This window comes from Rhipicephalus sanguineus, chromosome 4 (assembly GCF_013339695.2).
Source record: "Rhipicephalus sanguineus isolate Rsan-2018 chromosome 4, BIME_Rsan_1.4, whole genome shotgun sequence".
NCBI lineage: Eukaryota > Metazoa > Arthropoda > Arachnida > Ixodida > Ixodidae > Rhipicephalus > Rhipicephalus sanguineus.
In genome coordinates this window covers 27,006,176-27,024,774 of record NC_051179.1, presented here as the reverse complement: position 1 = coordinate 27,024,774, position 18,599 = coordinate 27,006,176, and the positions used below count along the sequence as shown (strand labels likewise).

The following is an 18,599-nucleotide window of genomic DNA, read 5'->3' as shown; positions in this document are numbered from 1 at the left end:
CATTCGCCAACCGCTTGCGCCTTGTCAGTTCAGCGGCGAATGCTCGCCGGCGTGTCCCACTTCAGTGCTGCTAGCGGTTGTTTTCTGGAAGTTGGCTGAACTAGAGGACTAGGTTGAATCCCAAATTCCTTCCTCCATGAATCCCAAGCAGTTCTGAACAGTCAATGTTGCCCGGTAACATGAATAACAGTCTCAAACTGCACTTGAAAGCGAAACTTGAGGCTAAGCAGTGTTCATATAAGTGTTAATTTTGAAAATATGCATTTATAGGCACTATTAAAACACTATAAAAGCCCTTCTTGACCTCTAATTCATGCTCATATATCAAAGTGGCACGACAGGAACGCAAGGAACAAAATAGGCATTTGCCTAAAATCCGGTCTCTGGTCATTACATGGCAATAATGTGGATGACCTGAAGTAGTATCACATGTTGCGACCAGTTTTAATATTTAATCAAAGTATGTTAACCCTTTGTGATCCGCAACATTTTTCCATCTTCCGTCTGTTATGGTCCAAAACTAAAACACTTGGAGCTCAAGTAAACGAAGTTTACTTAATTTTTTACAGATGGCGCATAATGTAGTGAGAAAACGTGCGAGTGAATCAACCGTGAAATAACTTGTCCAGCAGTGCTCGACTACGAACTGCTACGGCCGTGTTGCGTTGTCGGGTCCAACACGGGACCGCAAAGGGTTAAGTTGTGAAAACGTCATGGTTACCAAGTGTTATGCATGGCAACTGTGTTTTCAGTTACTGTGTTCTCAACACTAAATTTTCATCAGAACTGGCTTATCCTCAAGTCCAGGTTAATCACAAGATCACAAGCCTTTTCCAGCCATTCAACCTGATTTCATCTGCCAATAAAATGTAATACATAATTAACGTCTTGGTCCCTACATATTGTGCCGGGAGTGTGATTGGGAGACCACACCTTTGTAACATTCAAGGCGTCAGTTTGCAAACCTTAGCAGCCCCACTTACCGACATAATTTTGTTCTATATATGTTTACAGTTGCAATGAACCTTGCACGAGTAAACTTGCAAATTTTGATCGCAGCAATGAATGACTTAATTTGTGTGGCTTCCCTCAATGAACAGTTAACAATGGGACAGCTGTGCCTCTGCCTTCAACAGTTAACTTTCTACTTCGTTTCAGTGTTTTAAATACCAGGTGCGTTCCAAGCCTATAATGTGGCACAGGAAATCAAACACATTGGGTTCTAGAAAGTTGACACTGTTTTAATTCATGATGATAGGTGAACTACTGACAACATAGAAAGATAGAAACTTTTTCTTTTTGACTATAAAAAGAAACGTGCTGAGAACCTCTCTAACAGATCCAGTTTATTAACGTCTCTCGATACAGACAGTTCACTTGTTTACATGTGCGGCATTGATGCGAGGATAAGTTGTATCAAGGTAACAACACATTTGGATGACAAGCAAACTAGCACATATACTTTACTAGCACTTGCTGACTGTACTATCTATAGACAACATATTATCACATGCTTCAACTTGGAATAGCTGCATTACTTTACATTGCAATGGCGCATTAAGATAAAAGGCACTAGAAAAAGGCAAATCATGGCAGCGCATCATAAAATCGAAGCAGGCACCATCTGTGCTGCATGCAATTTATAGCAATCTATATTTGCTAGAAAGGTTAATTGGATATATTCTGTATGCAACACAACACATACATCTAGATTAGATAACAGTGTATTACTGTCGTACATTATTATCTAGATAGTACCTGAACAAAATCAAAGCCAGGTTAATCTTCAAAGTCTCTTTTGCCAGTCCAGATCACAGCAAATGCTCTGTTTGTAAAGACATTCTTAATGTAAAGTTAGCATATTAACTTGCTTTCAAGTAACAGCCATTTGACTACATTCGGCATATGAAAAGAATATAACTCGTAAGGTACGGAAAAAAAATTACAATACAGAGAGGGCTGGCTTGGAGGCTGCCCTGTGCACAATTTGCTGTGCAGTATTCGCAGCAATTGTGAATACCACAATTTCACTGGAGTGTGCACGGAATGAAAGCACCAGTGTAGTAGTAAATTGGTTCGTTTTATAAAAAGTGCATACCATAAAAACAAAGAAAATAAGGTCAACAGGAGATGTATATGGACGACCCGTTCGTGTGGAAGTGCCGTGGCTTTCTAAGTTTCTAGATGTCAATGTTTCGAAGTCACCCGTAGAAGATGAGGCAGTTTCTCGGCCAAATTTCAAGCGTTGTAGCGAAAAAGTCTCCATAGGCATCGTTTGCGAAGCTTTAAAAGAAAATCGCAAGTTTCTATCATTGCTAATCTCGTTGGTCACCTCCTGCACAGTGTGGACAACATAAGTGACAAGTTCACTGGCACAAGTTCAACAATGTCTGCTCTAGCTAAAATGCTCTTCATTATGCATCTAGAGGGACGGATTTGTCCTGACATTTCAGCTGATTCCTCTGCACAATACTGCACCTGAACCTGAGCAGTCCTGTGCTTCAATGACGCTCCTCGGCAATTCTTGAACACGGAGTATGCAACCAGGATTTGTATAATGTAGAGATCCCTTCCCCTGTTTTATGCAACGCTGATTAATATATCATCCTGATACTCCATCATCCATTCATCAGATGGTCTCATTGATAACCCTGGTGAAGTGCACCGAGGAATGGCTTTAATGCAGTATTGTTACATTATCCCGGCCTCCACTCAAATCTGTGACAAGGTGCAGTTTTCAAGCAACCACTAACATAGCATTCAAATTTTAAGTTCTTTCCACTAAAACCTCCCCTTTTCAGCATTGGGCGAAATTCGCGTAACAGCTTTGAGCCAACGCCTATTTGAGAACACCGGGCTGAAATAAAGTGTTGCGAAAAAAAAAAGAAAGTACATAAACATTATAAAGTTAAGCAGGCTATCACTACTGGATGAAACAACAGGTGTCACTCAGTGCATTTTTAAAATTGCTGATGAAGTTTCATTGGAAATAAGAACAGTCACAAAAAAGTGGAAGGTGAGTGCATGAAACAGCGAAAGGACCAGTTGCACTGCTATATATATATAATATATATAATATATATCTATTTTTTTTCACACTTCTAATTTTATTGAGACTGTGTATAAAAGCTCTAAGCAGACTTAAGCAATTCCGCGCTTTTCTGCCCGACGCATATAACTGATAGATAAAAATAAAAAACATTGCATAACGCGACTGAATAAATTCAGCCAGCAGGACACAAGCGCATCACAGAATGTCGTAGCTGCACAGTTCAGTCAGCTCTTCGTGATCCATGACGAAGCTGTAGGCCAGGGGGTCAGTGACGTAACGCTGTTTGACCCACTCCGATATGACTATTCCAGTCTGCAAAGAGAGAGATGGCAAAGCATGGCATTACGATCAGATTTCGGCAAGCCAATGTATGAAGCAACCTGGTACTATGTCACCATCTATGCAAGGAAAAGATTGACAACTTAACATCGTGTTTTAAATCTAGCAAAACTTCGACATAGTGGTGCACATTAGGGGTGTGCGAATATTCGAAATTTCGAATATTTTTCGAATAGTGTTTGCTATTCGATTCGATTCGCACTGGAATTTTCCTATTCGAACTATTCGAACTTCTCAAAAACAAGTACAGTCAACGTCCGATTGAAAGTGACCCCTTCAGATTTTCAATATGGTTCACCTCATTACACTCTCATATTGCGGCAAAGCTGCCTTTCAAGCTCCGTTACGGTCGAACTTAGCCAAGACACAGTCAACATCCAATTGGAAGTGGTCCCTAGATTTTCAATATGCTTCACCTCATCACACCCCAGTATAGCGGCAAAGCTGCCTTTCAAGCTCTGCTACGGTCAGAAATGTATTAATTCAAGAAAACGCTGGTTCCAACACGGAGATGAAAGATGTGGCAGGGGTGGGGACTCAATTAATGCTGTTTTGGACCTGAAATTTGGGCAGGAAATCCGAAAAATCGGAAGCCGAAGCTTTTTAGCATTCAAAATTTCAGATGTTCTTATATATCGACGTCTATGAGGCAGATTTGGAACTCCGGACTTGAAGGGAGCACATCCTTGTCCGCCATATCAGTTGTGCCTCCACAGAAGTTGAAAGAGGAGGAGAGGCTGAGGAAATGGCATCTTTGCCTATCACGTGTAAAGTGTTGTCGGCAACACTTTGGTTGCACCAAATCATGTACATAAATACAATTCGGCCTCTACATTGCCTCATTCTTGATGAGACAACTATGAAACAACACCCCGCCAGCACTTCATTAATCTAGCGAAAAGAACCACTTTCATGTCGCTATCTCATAAGAATATGCTTAGGAATCCTCTCCAACTTTTTTTTCTGCAGTTTCGCTTCGAAGTATTCGAAAAATATTCTAGAAATATTCGAGAGATATTCGAAAAATATTCGATTCGATTCGCACTCGCACTTCAATATTCGAATTCGCTTCGCACCCAAAATTTTGCTATTCGCACAGCTCTAGTGCACATAGTACATGGGAGAGGATACTGCTCCTATACATTTGTACACTAGATGGTAACAAAAAAAATTTTAATTTGGAAGTTTTATGTGTAAAAACCACGGTATGATTATGAAATAGGCCCTGGAGACAATGGATTAACTTTGACCACCAGGGATTCTTTAATGTGCACCTAACATGCACAGGTGTTCGGCATTTCGCTCCTATTGTAATGCAACACCCGTGACCGGGAATCAAACACATGTCCTTGTGCTTAGCAATGCAACAGCTTAGCTGGTGAGCCACCACGGTGGGCATAGACAGCAACACACCCAGCTTAAAGATGAACGTGCATTGGAAAGCTGTGCAGTATAGTTCACTGTTGAAGGTAACACTTAAGAGCTATTGGGGCAAATGTAACTGAAACATTTTTTTTAACCTTTGTCAGAGAGAAACAGCTGATATAATCAATTGGACAAGTTTTCATATGTCTCCTGACCTTTATGAAATATGTCAAAGATCACTGATGGCAAAGTGTACTAATTGTGAGTTCCCCTTTTACAGTGGGCTATATTGAACAATCACAAAAATTTACGGGACAAGACATTTACAGAAAAGCTGAATTTTTAAAGCCGTAACATGCAGTAGCCTCAAATTAAAAGTTTCAATATGCTATGGTGTTTGCAGTCTACACAGTAATGCATTAATTTAGTAGTAGTAGAAACTTTATTTTACTGTAGGGTATTAGGGCAAAGGTGGGTGGGTCCCCTAGGCCAGGGACCCACTGGCCTGTTCGGCCCGCTGGGTCTGATCGAGCAGAGCAACTTGGCTCTCCTGATCCTTGCTTGCAAGCCAGACCTCCCACTGCCTCTCAAATGGGTTTCTCCCTAGTAAGGACGAGTTAAGTTCTGATGGCCCGAGTCTACACGTCCACATTATGTGGGTGAGAGATGGCCGCTCCCAACATCACTGACATGTGTCCAGGTATTGCGTTGGGTGGATTTTATTGAGGATTAAGAGATTGGGGTACATGCTAGTTTGTAAAAGCCTCAAAAGAGCAGAAATTCACATCCATCGTGGAAACTGCGCCTTGTGAGCTTTTGCAGAGGACTGTATGCACAGTTCTTGAGGCAGGGGCCACCAGCTGCTAAGAAATTAAATATTGATAGAAAAGCAGCCGCACTAAACTACAGTATACCGATCACAGTGCAGCAATTACCATTGATAGGATCAGTACAGCAATGCTGCTGCAAACACAGCAAGTTGGTTCTAAATTTCGTGTTAGGGCACGTGCTGTCTGCGAGAAGCCACCACTTCCTCGAGCAAAATGCGCACTACGATGGCCAGTACACACAAACCTGGAGATTCTTGAGTGAGTCCTCGAGGCTGGGAACGGTGACGAGGACGGCTCCCTTCTTGATGGTGCGCCTGAGAAACTGCCACAGGGCCACTTGTTCCTGCTCAGGTGTGAAGAACTCAAACACGTTGTTGAGGATCACGACATCAGAGCTGGCAACAAGGTCTGGTATGGTGAGCACGTTCGCATTAATGACCTGCATGGGAGAAATGGACATTAGAATCCATGTGTTTAATTTTTGCCCAAATCATTAAAAAAAACACAAGATTCTTAAGATTATTTAGTGAGAAGAATCGAGGATTAAGTGGCTCAATTGTTACCATCACATCAAGCAAAAAGACAATGAAGTCAAGGAAATGGTAAGTGAAACCAGTGGTGCTATTTTAAAATGAAGGGTACAAATAATCAGGAAAGAGGACAAGTAAAATGAACAAAAGTAGGCTTGTGCGAATAGTAAATTTTAGGTTTGAAGCGAATTCGAAGCGAATAGTGATTTGGTTGAATAATTTCAAATCGAATTCGAATAGTATATGGGTGATTCCACGTAAGATCGAACAAAAGATGGCTGGTCGACCTCTCAAATTTATTTCAAAATTTTATATATTATTGCCTGATGAGTGGAAAGAAGAGATCCGCAATTTGTTTTGCCGCCAAAAATTTTTTCGAAGAACAGGAAATCAATAATGACGAAGAGGTGGAGTGGAGCGCTCATCCGCTCTGCTGTTTTGGCCAACTTTCGTTATGAATTTCACAAAATATATTAAAGTTAGGTAGGTGAAATTTATTTACCTAAATATATGCGTGTTTTTGCTTCTGCTCAGGTATTTTTAGTTTTTATGTGTAGTGTAGATGTTTTTATAAAAAACATCAAAAATGGTCCAATTGGCAAAATTTTCTTTACTTTGAAGGTCTTTATCTCAAAAACGCCTCGTAGCAGAGCTACAAAAATTCCGCATTACGTTCTTCGCATGCTTATCTACCAAACTGCCAAATCTTGTATTTATATAACTTTTCAGTAAAGAGATATGACCGGGCTAATTTCAAGAAAACACCGAACAGTGGAAACTTCTGACGACAATTAAAAAAAAACCCAATTTTTTAAATTTCTTAAACTTTGTCCACTCATTCTCCTCCACATCAGCTTTCACAATCATTAAAAACATGTTGCGTAATGTCGTTGCACTAATAGTTACAGCCCCTCCAATGAGACCCTTAGGCAAGGATGGGCAATTCTGACTTCTTGCCCAACAAGTGTATAAAATGCAGGCAGGATTGAATTCTTTTTATTAAAAGGCCAACAGTACCGAAAAAAGGCGTCGCCGGCACTGAAGACGTTAATTTTGAAATTATTTGGTCACTGCAGCGGCCACGAGCGCGGAGCTACCGACCAGGCCCGCGCGCACCCGAGATGCTCGTTGTAAGAAACGGCGCATTGAGATCTCGTTCTCGCGTCCTCAGACCGATTGAGTTCGAAACAGCAACACCTCTCGGGTGACTTGAACGCACGTGCACTGGAGCTTCGCTATTCTATCCGCCCTCTGTTCGCATCTCAGCTAGGCGCTGATAACACGGCGGAGATGGAAGCAAGATGAAAACTCTATAAGGGAGCTATGAGCGCTCGCTTCACGCACGCTGCTGCCACAGAAACTGCGCTGCGCCAGTTGCGATCAGTGGAAAGCATGAACATGGCGCTCCAGTGGCAAAGCAAAATATGGATTGTCAAAGGAAAGAAAAGCAAAACTATCGGTAACCGGATGCGCTTGCCTATATTAGATGTCGGCAGCAGGCGGCCTGAACTGGCCGCGCGTTCGGTGCGCTGTTCACACTTCATTCAGCGCGGATAATTCTTGTGCTTTGCTCTTACTCTACTCCTCCTGTGCGTCTCATGACGAGAAAGTATAGCTCTGAATGAGTCTATTGTGGAGACTACCTTTCGAAGCACAAGAAGCTTAAAGGAGTACTGACACGAATTTTAAAAAAATTCGGATTGTTGCTCTAAATAAAAATACTGGTGTCGAGAAACCTAAAACGACTATTGTGGTGCCTGGGAATGCATCCTATATATTTTAATTAGCGCCACCTTAAAAAGACACTTTCGGTTTCGATATCGAGGGGGTGGCTTCTCAGTGTCGTTTCATAGCAGTGTGACGTCACGGAGATACAGAAACTCGCGACGTACTAGCGGGAAATCCGTCATCTGCTTGTGGTGGAATAGACAACGATGAGTGAATTGTCGTCCAGTGACCCTGACAGTGATTTCTACGATTTAGGCTGCATGCAGGACGCAGAACTCGCGAACTCGGAGGAACTGTCTTGACTCGTCGGGTAATGTCCTTGCAGTGTGGCTGGCTTGCAAATGTCAGCGACGAAAACTTCAAAGTCAAATTAAAATATTTTATACGTGTTCTCCGACTCCAGTGTGTGGACAGCGTGGACACTGCATACCAACGAAGCAAAAAATGTCCCTTTTGCGATGTCTCAAAATCGTGTCAGTACTCCTTTAATTATTGCAAAGAAGCCAAAATTTCGGAGAGTTACCGACCTAGACATAAATGCTTTGAAGGAACGTTTAACGCCCGAAAGATCAGTGACTGTCAGTGAGACGGACTACTTGTGCTACGCGTGCTTTTGCTACCACTGCAATGAAAGATCTTCACGGAACGCACAATTTAACGATGACATTCTTATGCCCCTTGAAAAAGAAACCGACGCAATTAACCAGATCACTGCGACTACCGGTGCACGTGCGTTCAAGTTACCCGAGAGGCGTTGCTGTTTCGAACTCAATTGGTCTGAGGACGTGAAAACGAGCTCTCACTGCGCCGTCTCTTACAACGAGCATCTCGGGTGCGCGCGCGCCTGATCGGTAGCCCCGCGCTCGTGGCCGCTGCAGTGACCAAATATTTTCAAAATTGACGTCTTCAGCGCCGGCGACACCTTTTTAGGAACCTGCTGGCCTTTTAATAAAAAGAAATTCAATCCTGCCTGCATTTTATACACTTGCTGGGCAAGAAGTCAGAATTGCCCATCCTTGCCTAAGGGTCTCATTGGAGGGGCCGTAACTATTAGTGCAACGACATTATGCAACATGTTTTTAATGATTGTGAAAGCTGATGTGGAGGAGAATACGTGGACAAAGTTTAAGAAATTTAAAAAATTGGGTTTTTTTTTAATTGTCGTCAGAAGTTTCCATTGTTCGGTGTTTTCTTGAAATTAGCCCGGTCATATCTCTTTACTGAAAAGTTATATAAATACAAGATTCGGCAGTTTGGTAGATAAGCATGCGAAGAACGTAATGCGGAATTTTTGTAGCTCTGCTACGAGGCGTTTTTGAGATAAAGACCTTCAAAGTAAAGAAAATTTTGCCAATTGGACCATTTTTGAGGTTTTTTATAAAAACATCTACACTACACATAAAAACTAAAAATACCTGAGCAGAAGCAAAAACACGCATATATTTAGGTAAATAAATTTCAGCTACCTAACTTTAATATATTTTGAGAAATTCATAACGAAAGTTGGCCAAAACAGCAGAGCGGATGAGCGCTCCACTCCACCTCTTCGTCATTATTGATTTCCTGTGCTTCGAAAAAATTTTTGGCGGCAAAGCAAATTGCGGATCTCTTCTTTCCACTCATCAGGCAATAATATATAAAATTTTGAAATAAATTTGAGAGGTCGACCAGCCATCGTTTGTTCGATCTTACGTGGAATCACCCATATATCACATACTATAAAGGAAAATAAGCATATTTGTCATGACCCAACTAACCTGCACAATACTTTTTAAAAATTGAAACAAGGCATGCACAAATGTCATTCTTTTTGCAACTTTGAATAGTAGCAGGATTTGACTTTTGGTAGAATGCAAGTGATAACCTGTGAAATATGTTATATTTTAAAATTTACTATACTTAGAGCATGTAAAATGGTATAACAAGCTTTTAAACTTAAAAAAAATTATGAATCAATGTGACGGTAATATGTTCATTTAACCTTGAAGTGGGGGCTTCGCGGCAGTGCAGATTTTTCCTGAAAAGGTGTCTTCCCGGTAGAGCAGCCCTCCACTGCAGTGAAACCACCTTTACAGGGGGGATTACATGTAGACTTCATATACACCTATTCGTTCATTTCGAATACTTTGAAATTTCCAAGAACTTTAATTCGAATCGAAGCGAATTCAAATACTGTAATATCCGTTCGAATATTCGATGTGCTCGAATATTCGCACAAGCCTAAACAAAAGACATTAATTGTGCGATTGAACGTATTCAAACAGTACAATAGATCAGAGGCATCTAACCTACTTGTGTTAGATGTGTGTTTGCGTTTGCAGGTAATGGCTGTCAGAAGTTTTGTCTTTCAGAAAAGGCCAGTAAAACAATCACAAGAACTCTGTTCAACTCATGTTCACCTTGATCCTGTCTTCCATGTGGAAATGCTTGATGGCAGTTTCTTGAATTTGGCACAGGTCGGGATTCATCTCGACGCCAATAATAGGATTAGCTGGGGTAAATGCATGGGCCTGGAAGCACAGAACAACATCAGTATGTGGATGTGCACAAGTTGCAAGTGCACCTGGACTTGCATTTGCAAATGTGCACATGAGCGCCACTTGCTCCAAAGAAAAACTAGTAGTTAGTTGGGACTCTCCTTTCAAAAGTACATAGTAGTTTCAAAGTTGTAGAGAACCTACCAGATGCTTCTTGCAGAGAAAATAATGACATTTAGCAAGTATCAAGGTTTTGAAAGAGGTATAAGATATTTTGATTTGAAACCAAAGTTGGTTTGTAGATGTAGATTTGGCATCATCATCAAAACATGGTAGCACAGAGCAAAATTCTAATAAAGCAAGACGATATACCCCCCCCCCCCTAGAAAAAAAATAAAAAAGAAGTGAAGGAAAACCGAAGCACGGTACCACACGTTTTTTTTTACCATCTGCATTTGCTTTTGCAGCTGTAGCAATAGCATTAATGCAGCTAGCAGTTGTGTGTCTAGACGCTTTCAAAAATTTTTTCACCAATAAAAAAAATGTCATCGATCTGGAATTTCCTGCGCTCAGGGTGTCTACCGAGTTGACTTTTCTAAATTCCCTGAGTTTTCCAGGTTTTCCCTGAGTGTTTTTGCTAAAATTCCCTGAGTGAAGCAGAACTTTGTCTTATGTCAAGATGGGTAGAGACCATATCGCTCGGTGATGTCACTCTCTAATACGCACGTTAGAAAATAAAAACGACTTAATCCCATTTGAATAGTACATAGAACAGTTAAACCTCAATATAGCGAAGTTGGTAAAAGCGGCAACTCACTTCGTTATAGCGAAACTTCGTTAAACTGAAATTCGACCTTTCATGCAAGGCATAGTTACTGAAGGATTAATCTTAAACTGAAAATGCCACAAGAATGCTTGACTATTATGGCAACATGAAAAACTTTTTTTTATTTTTTTGTGCGAAAAAAAATATCAATTTTGTTGAGCCTGAGGTGCAGCAATCACAGTTAGACGCCTTGCCAGAGTGTCACATGTAAATACGAAACAAATGCGGGTTTAATGCATTGTGGAATCGCGCTTGTTCTGCTTTGCTACCATGTTTCCCAGCCGAACCATTTGCTCTCCACGAACGCAAAACATCGAAAACCATCCCACGTTAGAAAAAAATGTTGCAGTTTCACCGCGAGAGCAAAATAGTAAATCTGATAGCAACAAAGAGGAATTTTATACGAATATAGGCTAGCAGCTCGCTCCTTCAGGAAACGCAGTCGCTGCACTAAGAGAAGTGCCCTATCTATGGCTCAGGGGCGGATTCAGGTACCTAATGGGGGGGGAGGGTACAAAGGCTGAAGCTCCCGTTCAGCAGTGCATTTTGGTGGGTCACGCATATTTACAACTGCCCAGAGGGGATTATGGCGGTGCCTAAGAAGCCTTCGTTCTAAATGTGCATAGGGAAGCAGGAAAAGGTAGAGCGATGAGAGAGGTAGAGAGCAGGGACAAGATTCTCTTTACCCCTTTTGGGCAGTGGCAGGCAAAGCAACCTGAAAAAGGGGGCAAACTCAACAGGCAGCCTGACAAAGGAGGTGGACGACAGGCACTGAAGGGGGAGGGGGCGGGGGCTGGCTTAAGGTGGGGGGGGGGGCGATCGCCCCCCCCCCCCCCCTTTGGATCCGCCACTGCTATGGCTTCAACGGAAGTTTTGCAATTAGAGCACAACACCTACAAAGGTATGAGCCGTCTGCTGATCCCCACTAAAGATACCGCGGCGCGCGCGATCACGCCCGCTGGTACAAAGTACGCACTTTCTGTCGAACTCACGCAGCCCCGCCCCCCCCCCCCCCCTTCATTTCCCCAACCCGCCGGCTCCTATCTCCATGTGCCCATCGCGCGAACGAGACGGTCGGCTCGTTTCATCTCTGCTTAAGCCCCGTTCGCCGGCAGCGCTCGCGCGCTTTCACTCGCGCATGGAGCATACGACGCGCAGGGTGATGTAATCGCGATTTGGAAGTGATAAGGAAGATCATGGCGAAGGCAAAAAAGTAATATAGCTGCGGGCTAAGATCGCATGAAAGCACGGCAACAGCCTGAATTACGGCACATCCGATTATGGTGGAAACGTTACTGTTTTCCGACATCGCGCGCCGAATCGAGCAAATGGGACCCGTGCTGGTGTCGCGAATTTTGGTCGCCGCTATGCCTTGGCTCTGAAAAGTTTTGTAATTCGGCTTTGTAGCAAACATCCACGTGGTGTGGCTGGTAATTGCGAGCTGCAGCCCCCAAAAATATCGGCCGACTGCCCGAAACTTGTTTCAGCAGTGCCCTCATCGGGAAAAAAAGAAAGAAAAAAGCTTTCACTTGCTGTGAATGGGCCCGTTAGTTACGCTAGCTCTCGCCTGGAAATTTATTCTATTCTTCACGGAGTCCTAAATATAGCATCTTTGAAGCTCGGGATCAGAGCGAGTGAGCTCTCCGATAACAGCCAACAAGCGTCGTATTTTTTCTTGCCGATCGGGATGGCTTGCCAGATACCAGCCTTGTCGAAGACATCCGCTTCCTGAACGATCGCGATCGCTTGCAAGATAACTCAAGCTCGCTACTGCTACCGCTTCTACAGCTAATCATGCTTGTTACTTGACACGCGGCGATAACAAAAACACCATATCGGGCGCTAACGCACAGCACACGCGAGAAAGAATACAGAACTACACCGCGCAATCACAGAACACCCTGACAACATTGCGCGATACGATGTGTCGTGGTTCATGGTTCCCGCATGCCACGCATTAGCCGGAATCTCTCCCACTTCACCGCTCCGAAGGCGATGACAGCATCAAGGTGCGCCACTTCCCCGCAGCCAGTCATGGGCACGTTACCAGTAAAAAGTAACAGTGTTACAGTTACAGTTACCTAAGCCAAAAAAGTAACTCTGTTACAGTTACAGTTACAGTGTTTCCGAAAGTAACTTGTTACAGTTACAGTTACTGTGCAAAAGTAACGTCGTTACTTTTCCGTTACTGTATAAAATCATAGATCACTAATCAAATTATAGCATTTATTTAATAAGGGTTGCACGTCGTAAAACCCTAGACGAAGGAAACATAAAAGGGGGCCCAACACCAGCAATCACTTTGAACGCCTCTTACTTGAAGTGGAAAACGTGGTTGATGTACTGGAACGACGGCAGTATATCCTAAGACGTTTATTAACTATACCCAGAAGCGTATGCGAAGAGCAGCGGCGTTGGGCTGATTGAAAAAACACATCCTGCGGAGAGCTGACACGGCTATGAACTGCTCTGCCAAATATTACAGTCGTGCGCGCCGCGTAATGGCCACAAGCGGAGCGCGAAGTTGCCGTTTCCCCAGGCACCCTTTAAGTCCCGTTATTATACCTTGGAACATGACAACGTGTGTTCACGAAATCCTAAGACTGCACACCTGCGGATGATCATGGCGGTATCTAAAAGTGCGATGCAGGGATCGGCGAAACGGGCAGGAAATGATCAACGAGGCCTAAAGAACTCAAGCGGAATGTCGCTAAAGCAACCCATGCAACGTGTTCTAAGACCGAGCTTGTTGAGCACTGCTGGATGACAGGTCATAGCTTTGACCTAAACAATGCGACGACGCCGGTTTGTGAATGAAGGTGGGGGAAAAGCAACTCCTGGAATCGTGGTTCATTCGCCGCGGCTTGCAAAAACAGCCGCGGCCCGCCACTGGACATTTACAAGGTCATGTGTGACTAGTGGACTGGTTGACCTCGGCTCATTTTTTTTTTCTTTTTTAGGATGCCACCTGCATTGGGGGTGAAACGTCTGTCATTTTGTTGATAATTGTTGCATTAAGTCGGAGTAAACATTTTACAACCAGTTACAAAGAAGTTTTAAAATATCGCTTCGCTAGTTCACGGAATTTCTGGCCTTAGCCGTTTCGCGTTCTGCTGTTTTCTAGCCACCTGTCAAACATGATTAGCTCGGAGCCTGAGACGAGGGAGACTATAAACATGGCATCCTAATGCTCCTTCACCTGTACACCAAGAACATAGCTAGATGCTCAAGTGACGAAAAGGATATATATGCTGAAAAAAAAAACGGACGCGAACTTAGCAGGCTGTTCAGTTGAACCACGATTGATTTACATGTTGCGTTAATGACAGACCTCCAACCTTGGTCTTCTGCAGGGAAGATAATACGCTTAGTCACCTCCTCTCCTAAACTGCGAGGGGAGCCCTATTCTGGAAAGTTGAGGGGTGCAGTGGATATATGGTAAAGAAGAAAGTTCGAAAAAGTGTTGCTGTTGGATAATTTTTCATAAAGACGTAAGTAACTGCAACGGTATTTTCCATTACAGTTACTGCGAAAAAAGTAACAGTGTTACAGTTACAAGTTCCTCTAACTTAAAAGTAACTAGTTACAGTTACAAGTTACTGAAAAAAGTAACTAGTTACCGGTAACGCGTTACTAGTAACTAGTTACTGCCCAAGACTGCCCGCAGCCGCAGCAGCCGTTCGATTTGAAAAATGCGTTCACAAAATATCGAACCAGCGCTACAGCGACTTTCGTTGCCTTTCAATAAAGTTACTGCGGATTTCCCCTGATGGGAGCACAATTTCCCTGAGTTTTCCCTGAGAATTTCCAGACTACCCAAAATCCCTGAGAATTCCCGGTTTTCCCGGTTTTCCCGGTCGGTAGACACCCTGTGTGCTTAGTCATAAAGATCTGTAAGGATTGTAGCATGAAGGCAGCAGAGAAGTGGAATGGCCGCTACGAATTTCACGAGGCGGCATTGTGACACTTTTCTCAGATGTCTGCTTCAGGTTGTCACAGAAAGTGAAGAACTGTTTTTTTAATAAGAATTTCGCTCTTTTTACTTTCTTAACCAAAGAAAGGCATCCCAAGCATTCTGATTTTTTTTTTTTTAAATATGAAAAGGAAGAATTCTGTGCAGCTTTAGGATAGCAGAAAGAATACTTTTTCTCCAGGTTCTCATGCAAACTTCACACTTAAAAAATCTGAAATTTTTTGTATGGTGAACGTTTACAACAAGGCCTAGTACAAAGTGTAGACTCCCTACGCAACACACAATGTTTCACCTGTGAGAGGAGAGAACTCGGGCTGTATTATGATGTTATGGCACATGACATTAGGCTGTCACCAAGAACAGTGAATGTTAAAGCAAATAGAGAAAAAATAAAAAAAATAAAATTATGCAAAATGAAATTGTGCAGTCAGAAGTTCCACATGAAACTCACAGCATAGAGCATGACACCCAGTCTGGAGCCCACGTCAAGTACGGATTTGTCTTTCAGATAAGGCAACATCTCCCTGAAAATGAACTCTGCTCTGCGAGCCGACGCAGAGTGTGAAATGAACGCTGCAAAAAACGAAAAAGGGCGAAAGATTGTTCTAGTTCACACTACAACTTGCACTCTTACACTGTCTTCTGTATTATGCTTAGCAGTTCACTTCAAAAACTCCAGACTTTGCAGAGTCAATGAGGGGGGAAAAAAAAAGCAAGAACACTCAATATACATGACCAATTGTACACAGAAGGGCGCACGGATGAGGGGGGAGCGTGGGCAAAGGGGGGCACCAATTCTGCCTCACATCTTTTCTCAGTCAGACCTTTCATGTCATTTTCTAATGCACAGGGTTATGGCTATGTGTGTTTTTTGATGATAATGACGACCAAGGACCCCTGATGTTGCATTCAAAGAACTGTTTACCTCCCACTTTTAGACTGAAAAGCTGAGGACCAATGGAAAGCCTTTGTAAGAAGCACGTCATCACTTCATTTTCATCTCGGCATCCAATGCAGAGTTCGTTTTCTTTAGTTCATTCTTTATGGGGGGGGGGGGCTGCAGTAAAACTTGCTCCCACCCCCCTAATGAAGAACCCTGCGCATGCCTATGGGCTTCTGTATTAGGATTAACAGTACTTTTAACTCCTGACATTGCAGAATCAATGAGGAAAAGACAGGAAAAACACATAATATACATGACCACGCATCGCTTCATCACTCATTTCTGTCACTTACTCAGGGGGGCCGTGTCGTGAGAACCACAAGCTTTGCAGTAGCTCCGGCTCAGTTTTCCTTCCTCGACCAATTCGTCAATGGCTTCATCGTCATAAAGGAATGCGTCAACATGGACAGTCGTTGCCGGATCACAGTCTGCATTCTAGAAGATACAAGATACGTAGTGTCACCCAGTACGGTCACCAAGAAAGTTCGTTTTTCTGTGTGGTAACCTCAAACTGTACTTTAGCACTGCCAAAAAAACACCCTTTCGGTCGGTGGGATCCGAACCCACAGCCTTCGTGTTACGCGGATCCCACTGACAGAAAGGGTGTTTTTTCGTTCACTTTAATTCAATTTACGTCATAATTAACACACTTCTGTTAAAGACAATATTTTATGTCCCCTATGCTTTTCTTGGCCTAATTGTTTGTCTGCTGGATTCACTTAATCAGTCCCTCGAAAAAAATTCTTTTCTTTTGCTGCTTTGCGCTATATGCCCTAGCGGCAAGAATGATGCAACATCACTCTGACTTAATCTATAAACCTTCCAAATTTCATAGTCTTTGAAGCATTCTCGTAACAGGAGGGACAAAGTTAAGTACAATTAATGCTACTGTATTTAAAAGGTCAAGCTACATGCATAATGCACATTACAAAAAAAAAGCTTCATATATATATATATTGCTTTACCTCTCCTTTCTTTGGTACAATGATGTTTTCAGAAGGAAGAACTGCATTTCCTGGGACAATGCTCCTGAGGTACTCGGAGATCTGTCGCATCTTGTGGTGGGCTTCGGCCACGTGGTGACCTGCGCAGTCTGTAAATTGAACGAGCAAAAATCGGTTCCTGTCAAACAAGCGAAACCGCAGACATCTACGGTGACTACCAACTGTAGCACTACTCGGCCAATGCCCTGCATTGGGTATGGGCCATGCCCAGTGGACAACAACAACAACAACAACAACAACAACAACAACAACAACAACAACAACAACGACAACAACAACAGCAACAACAAGCTTAAATAGAAAAAATTTAAGTTTTGCTTTAAGAATCCTAAATAGAAAAAAAATTAAGCTTTCCTTTAAGAATTATATTTTAAAAACTATCCGGTTCTTTGCCAATCCCCCAGCGTGGGTGTGTGCCAGAGTTTCTAGGATCTACTCTACTCTACTCTGCTCTACAAGCCCATCGGAAGGCTACGTTAGGACTTATACGAGCGTGATACAGCCAACTTGGAGAAAGCTGTAGCGGCTTGCCAAGTTTTGCGCCCGCAGCAAACGCAACGTTTACTTACGAAACCTTTCGCGGATTCCTCCATGAAGTGTGAACAATTATCTACGTGACCAATGCTTTATAGAAAGCTTAGAATCTGCGACGCTAGGTTAGCTGGCTCCAGGTTAATTTTGACAACCTGGCGCTTTTAAATGCACCAAAACTTAGGTGCACGATCGTTTTCTCTGCGTATGGCCCCTGCAGCGAAATGCGGCCACAGAGTTCGGGAATCGAAACACCGACCTCGTGCTCAGGAGAATCGCAAAGCAACATTAACACGCAGTGCATTCTTCATCGATTCCAAATGGGCCCGATCGCGATCGTAAATGCACCGTGCGACTCCCGTATGTAGTAGTACACGCCTCTTTGGCCCACCAACAGGATACTTGGCACACTTGTTACATAAGGCAAATGTTCAGTAAAAGAGGCGAACACAAACTACTTTCTAGGATGAATTTAGCGTAGGACGTCGAACAGTTACGACGCGATAAGCGTGGCGTGCTTATTTGTAATTAGTAATCCTGCCAAAACCCCCATCAGCTCCATTTTCGCGACTTCAGACATATACGCAGTTGTCACTACCACCACTACACTTGATTTTGACGACTCACTTGCCGTCAGATACCTCCTCTGGATCCAAAGTATGAACTCTGCTGATTTTGCAGGGTCGATTCGCTCGAGGAGCTTCTCAAATTCGTCTTGCGCCTGCTCAAGATTCATCTTGACTGTCGGTCAGAGATGCCCCGCCCAGCACGACACTAAAGACTGAATAGCAATGGCGGGCAAGTCACGTTAGCTTATGTTTCCTGTGATCAACTATCTGTGCTGGTGATCTAAGAGTGGCACCGTAACTCAATAAGCAAACAAGAAATTCACAAATGTTCGCCAGAGATACAGGTGTTCTGTGTACGGTTAGTTCTCCGACCCCCGCAGCAAACTATAAATTACCGTTGCTCTCTCACTAAACTCGCCGCCTGGATCGATG

General features: G+C 43.1%; 1 protein-coding gene across 1 annotated transcript; it reads right to left on the bottom strand.

Moving 5' to 3' along the window:
• Positions 1 to 1,215: 1,215 nt before the first annotated feature.
• Positions 1,216 to 18,541, bottom strand: LOC119389667 (uncharacterized). The gene is made up of 7 exons (XM_037657025.2): positions 18,226 to 18,541; positions 17,029 to 17,156; positions 16,357 to 16,498; positions 15,572 to 15,693; positions 10,244 to 10,354; positions 5,831 to 6,025; positions 1,216 to 3,364 (listed from the first exon to the last, which is right to left on the bottom strand). The coding sequence occupies exons 1-7, from the start codon at positions 18,332 to 18,334 to the stop codon at positions 3,248 to 3,250; spliced, it is 924 nt and encodes a 307-aa protein (XP_037512953.1). The 5' UTR covers positions 18,335 to 18,541; the 3' UTR covers positions 1,216 to 3,247.
• Between the last annotated feature and the right edge of the window lie 58 nt (positions 18,542 to 18,599).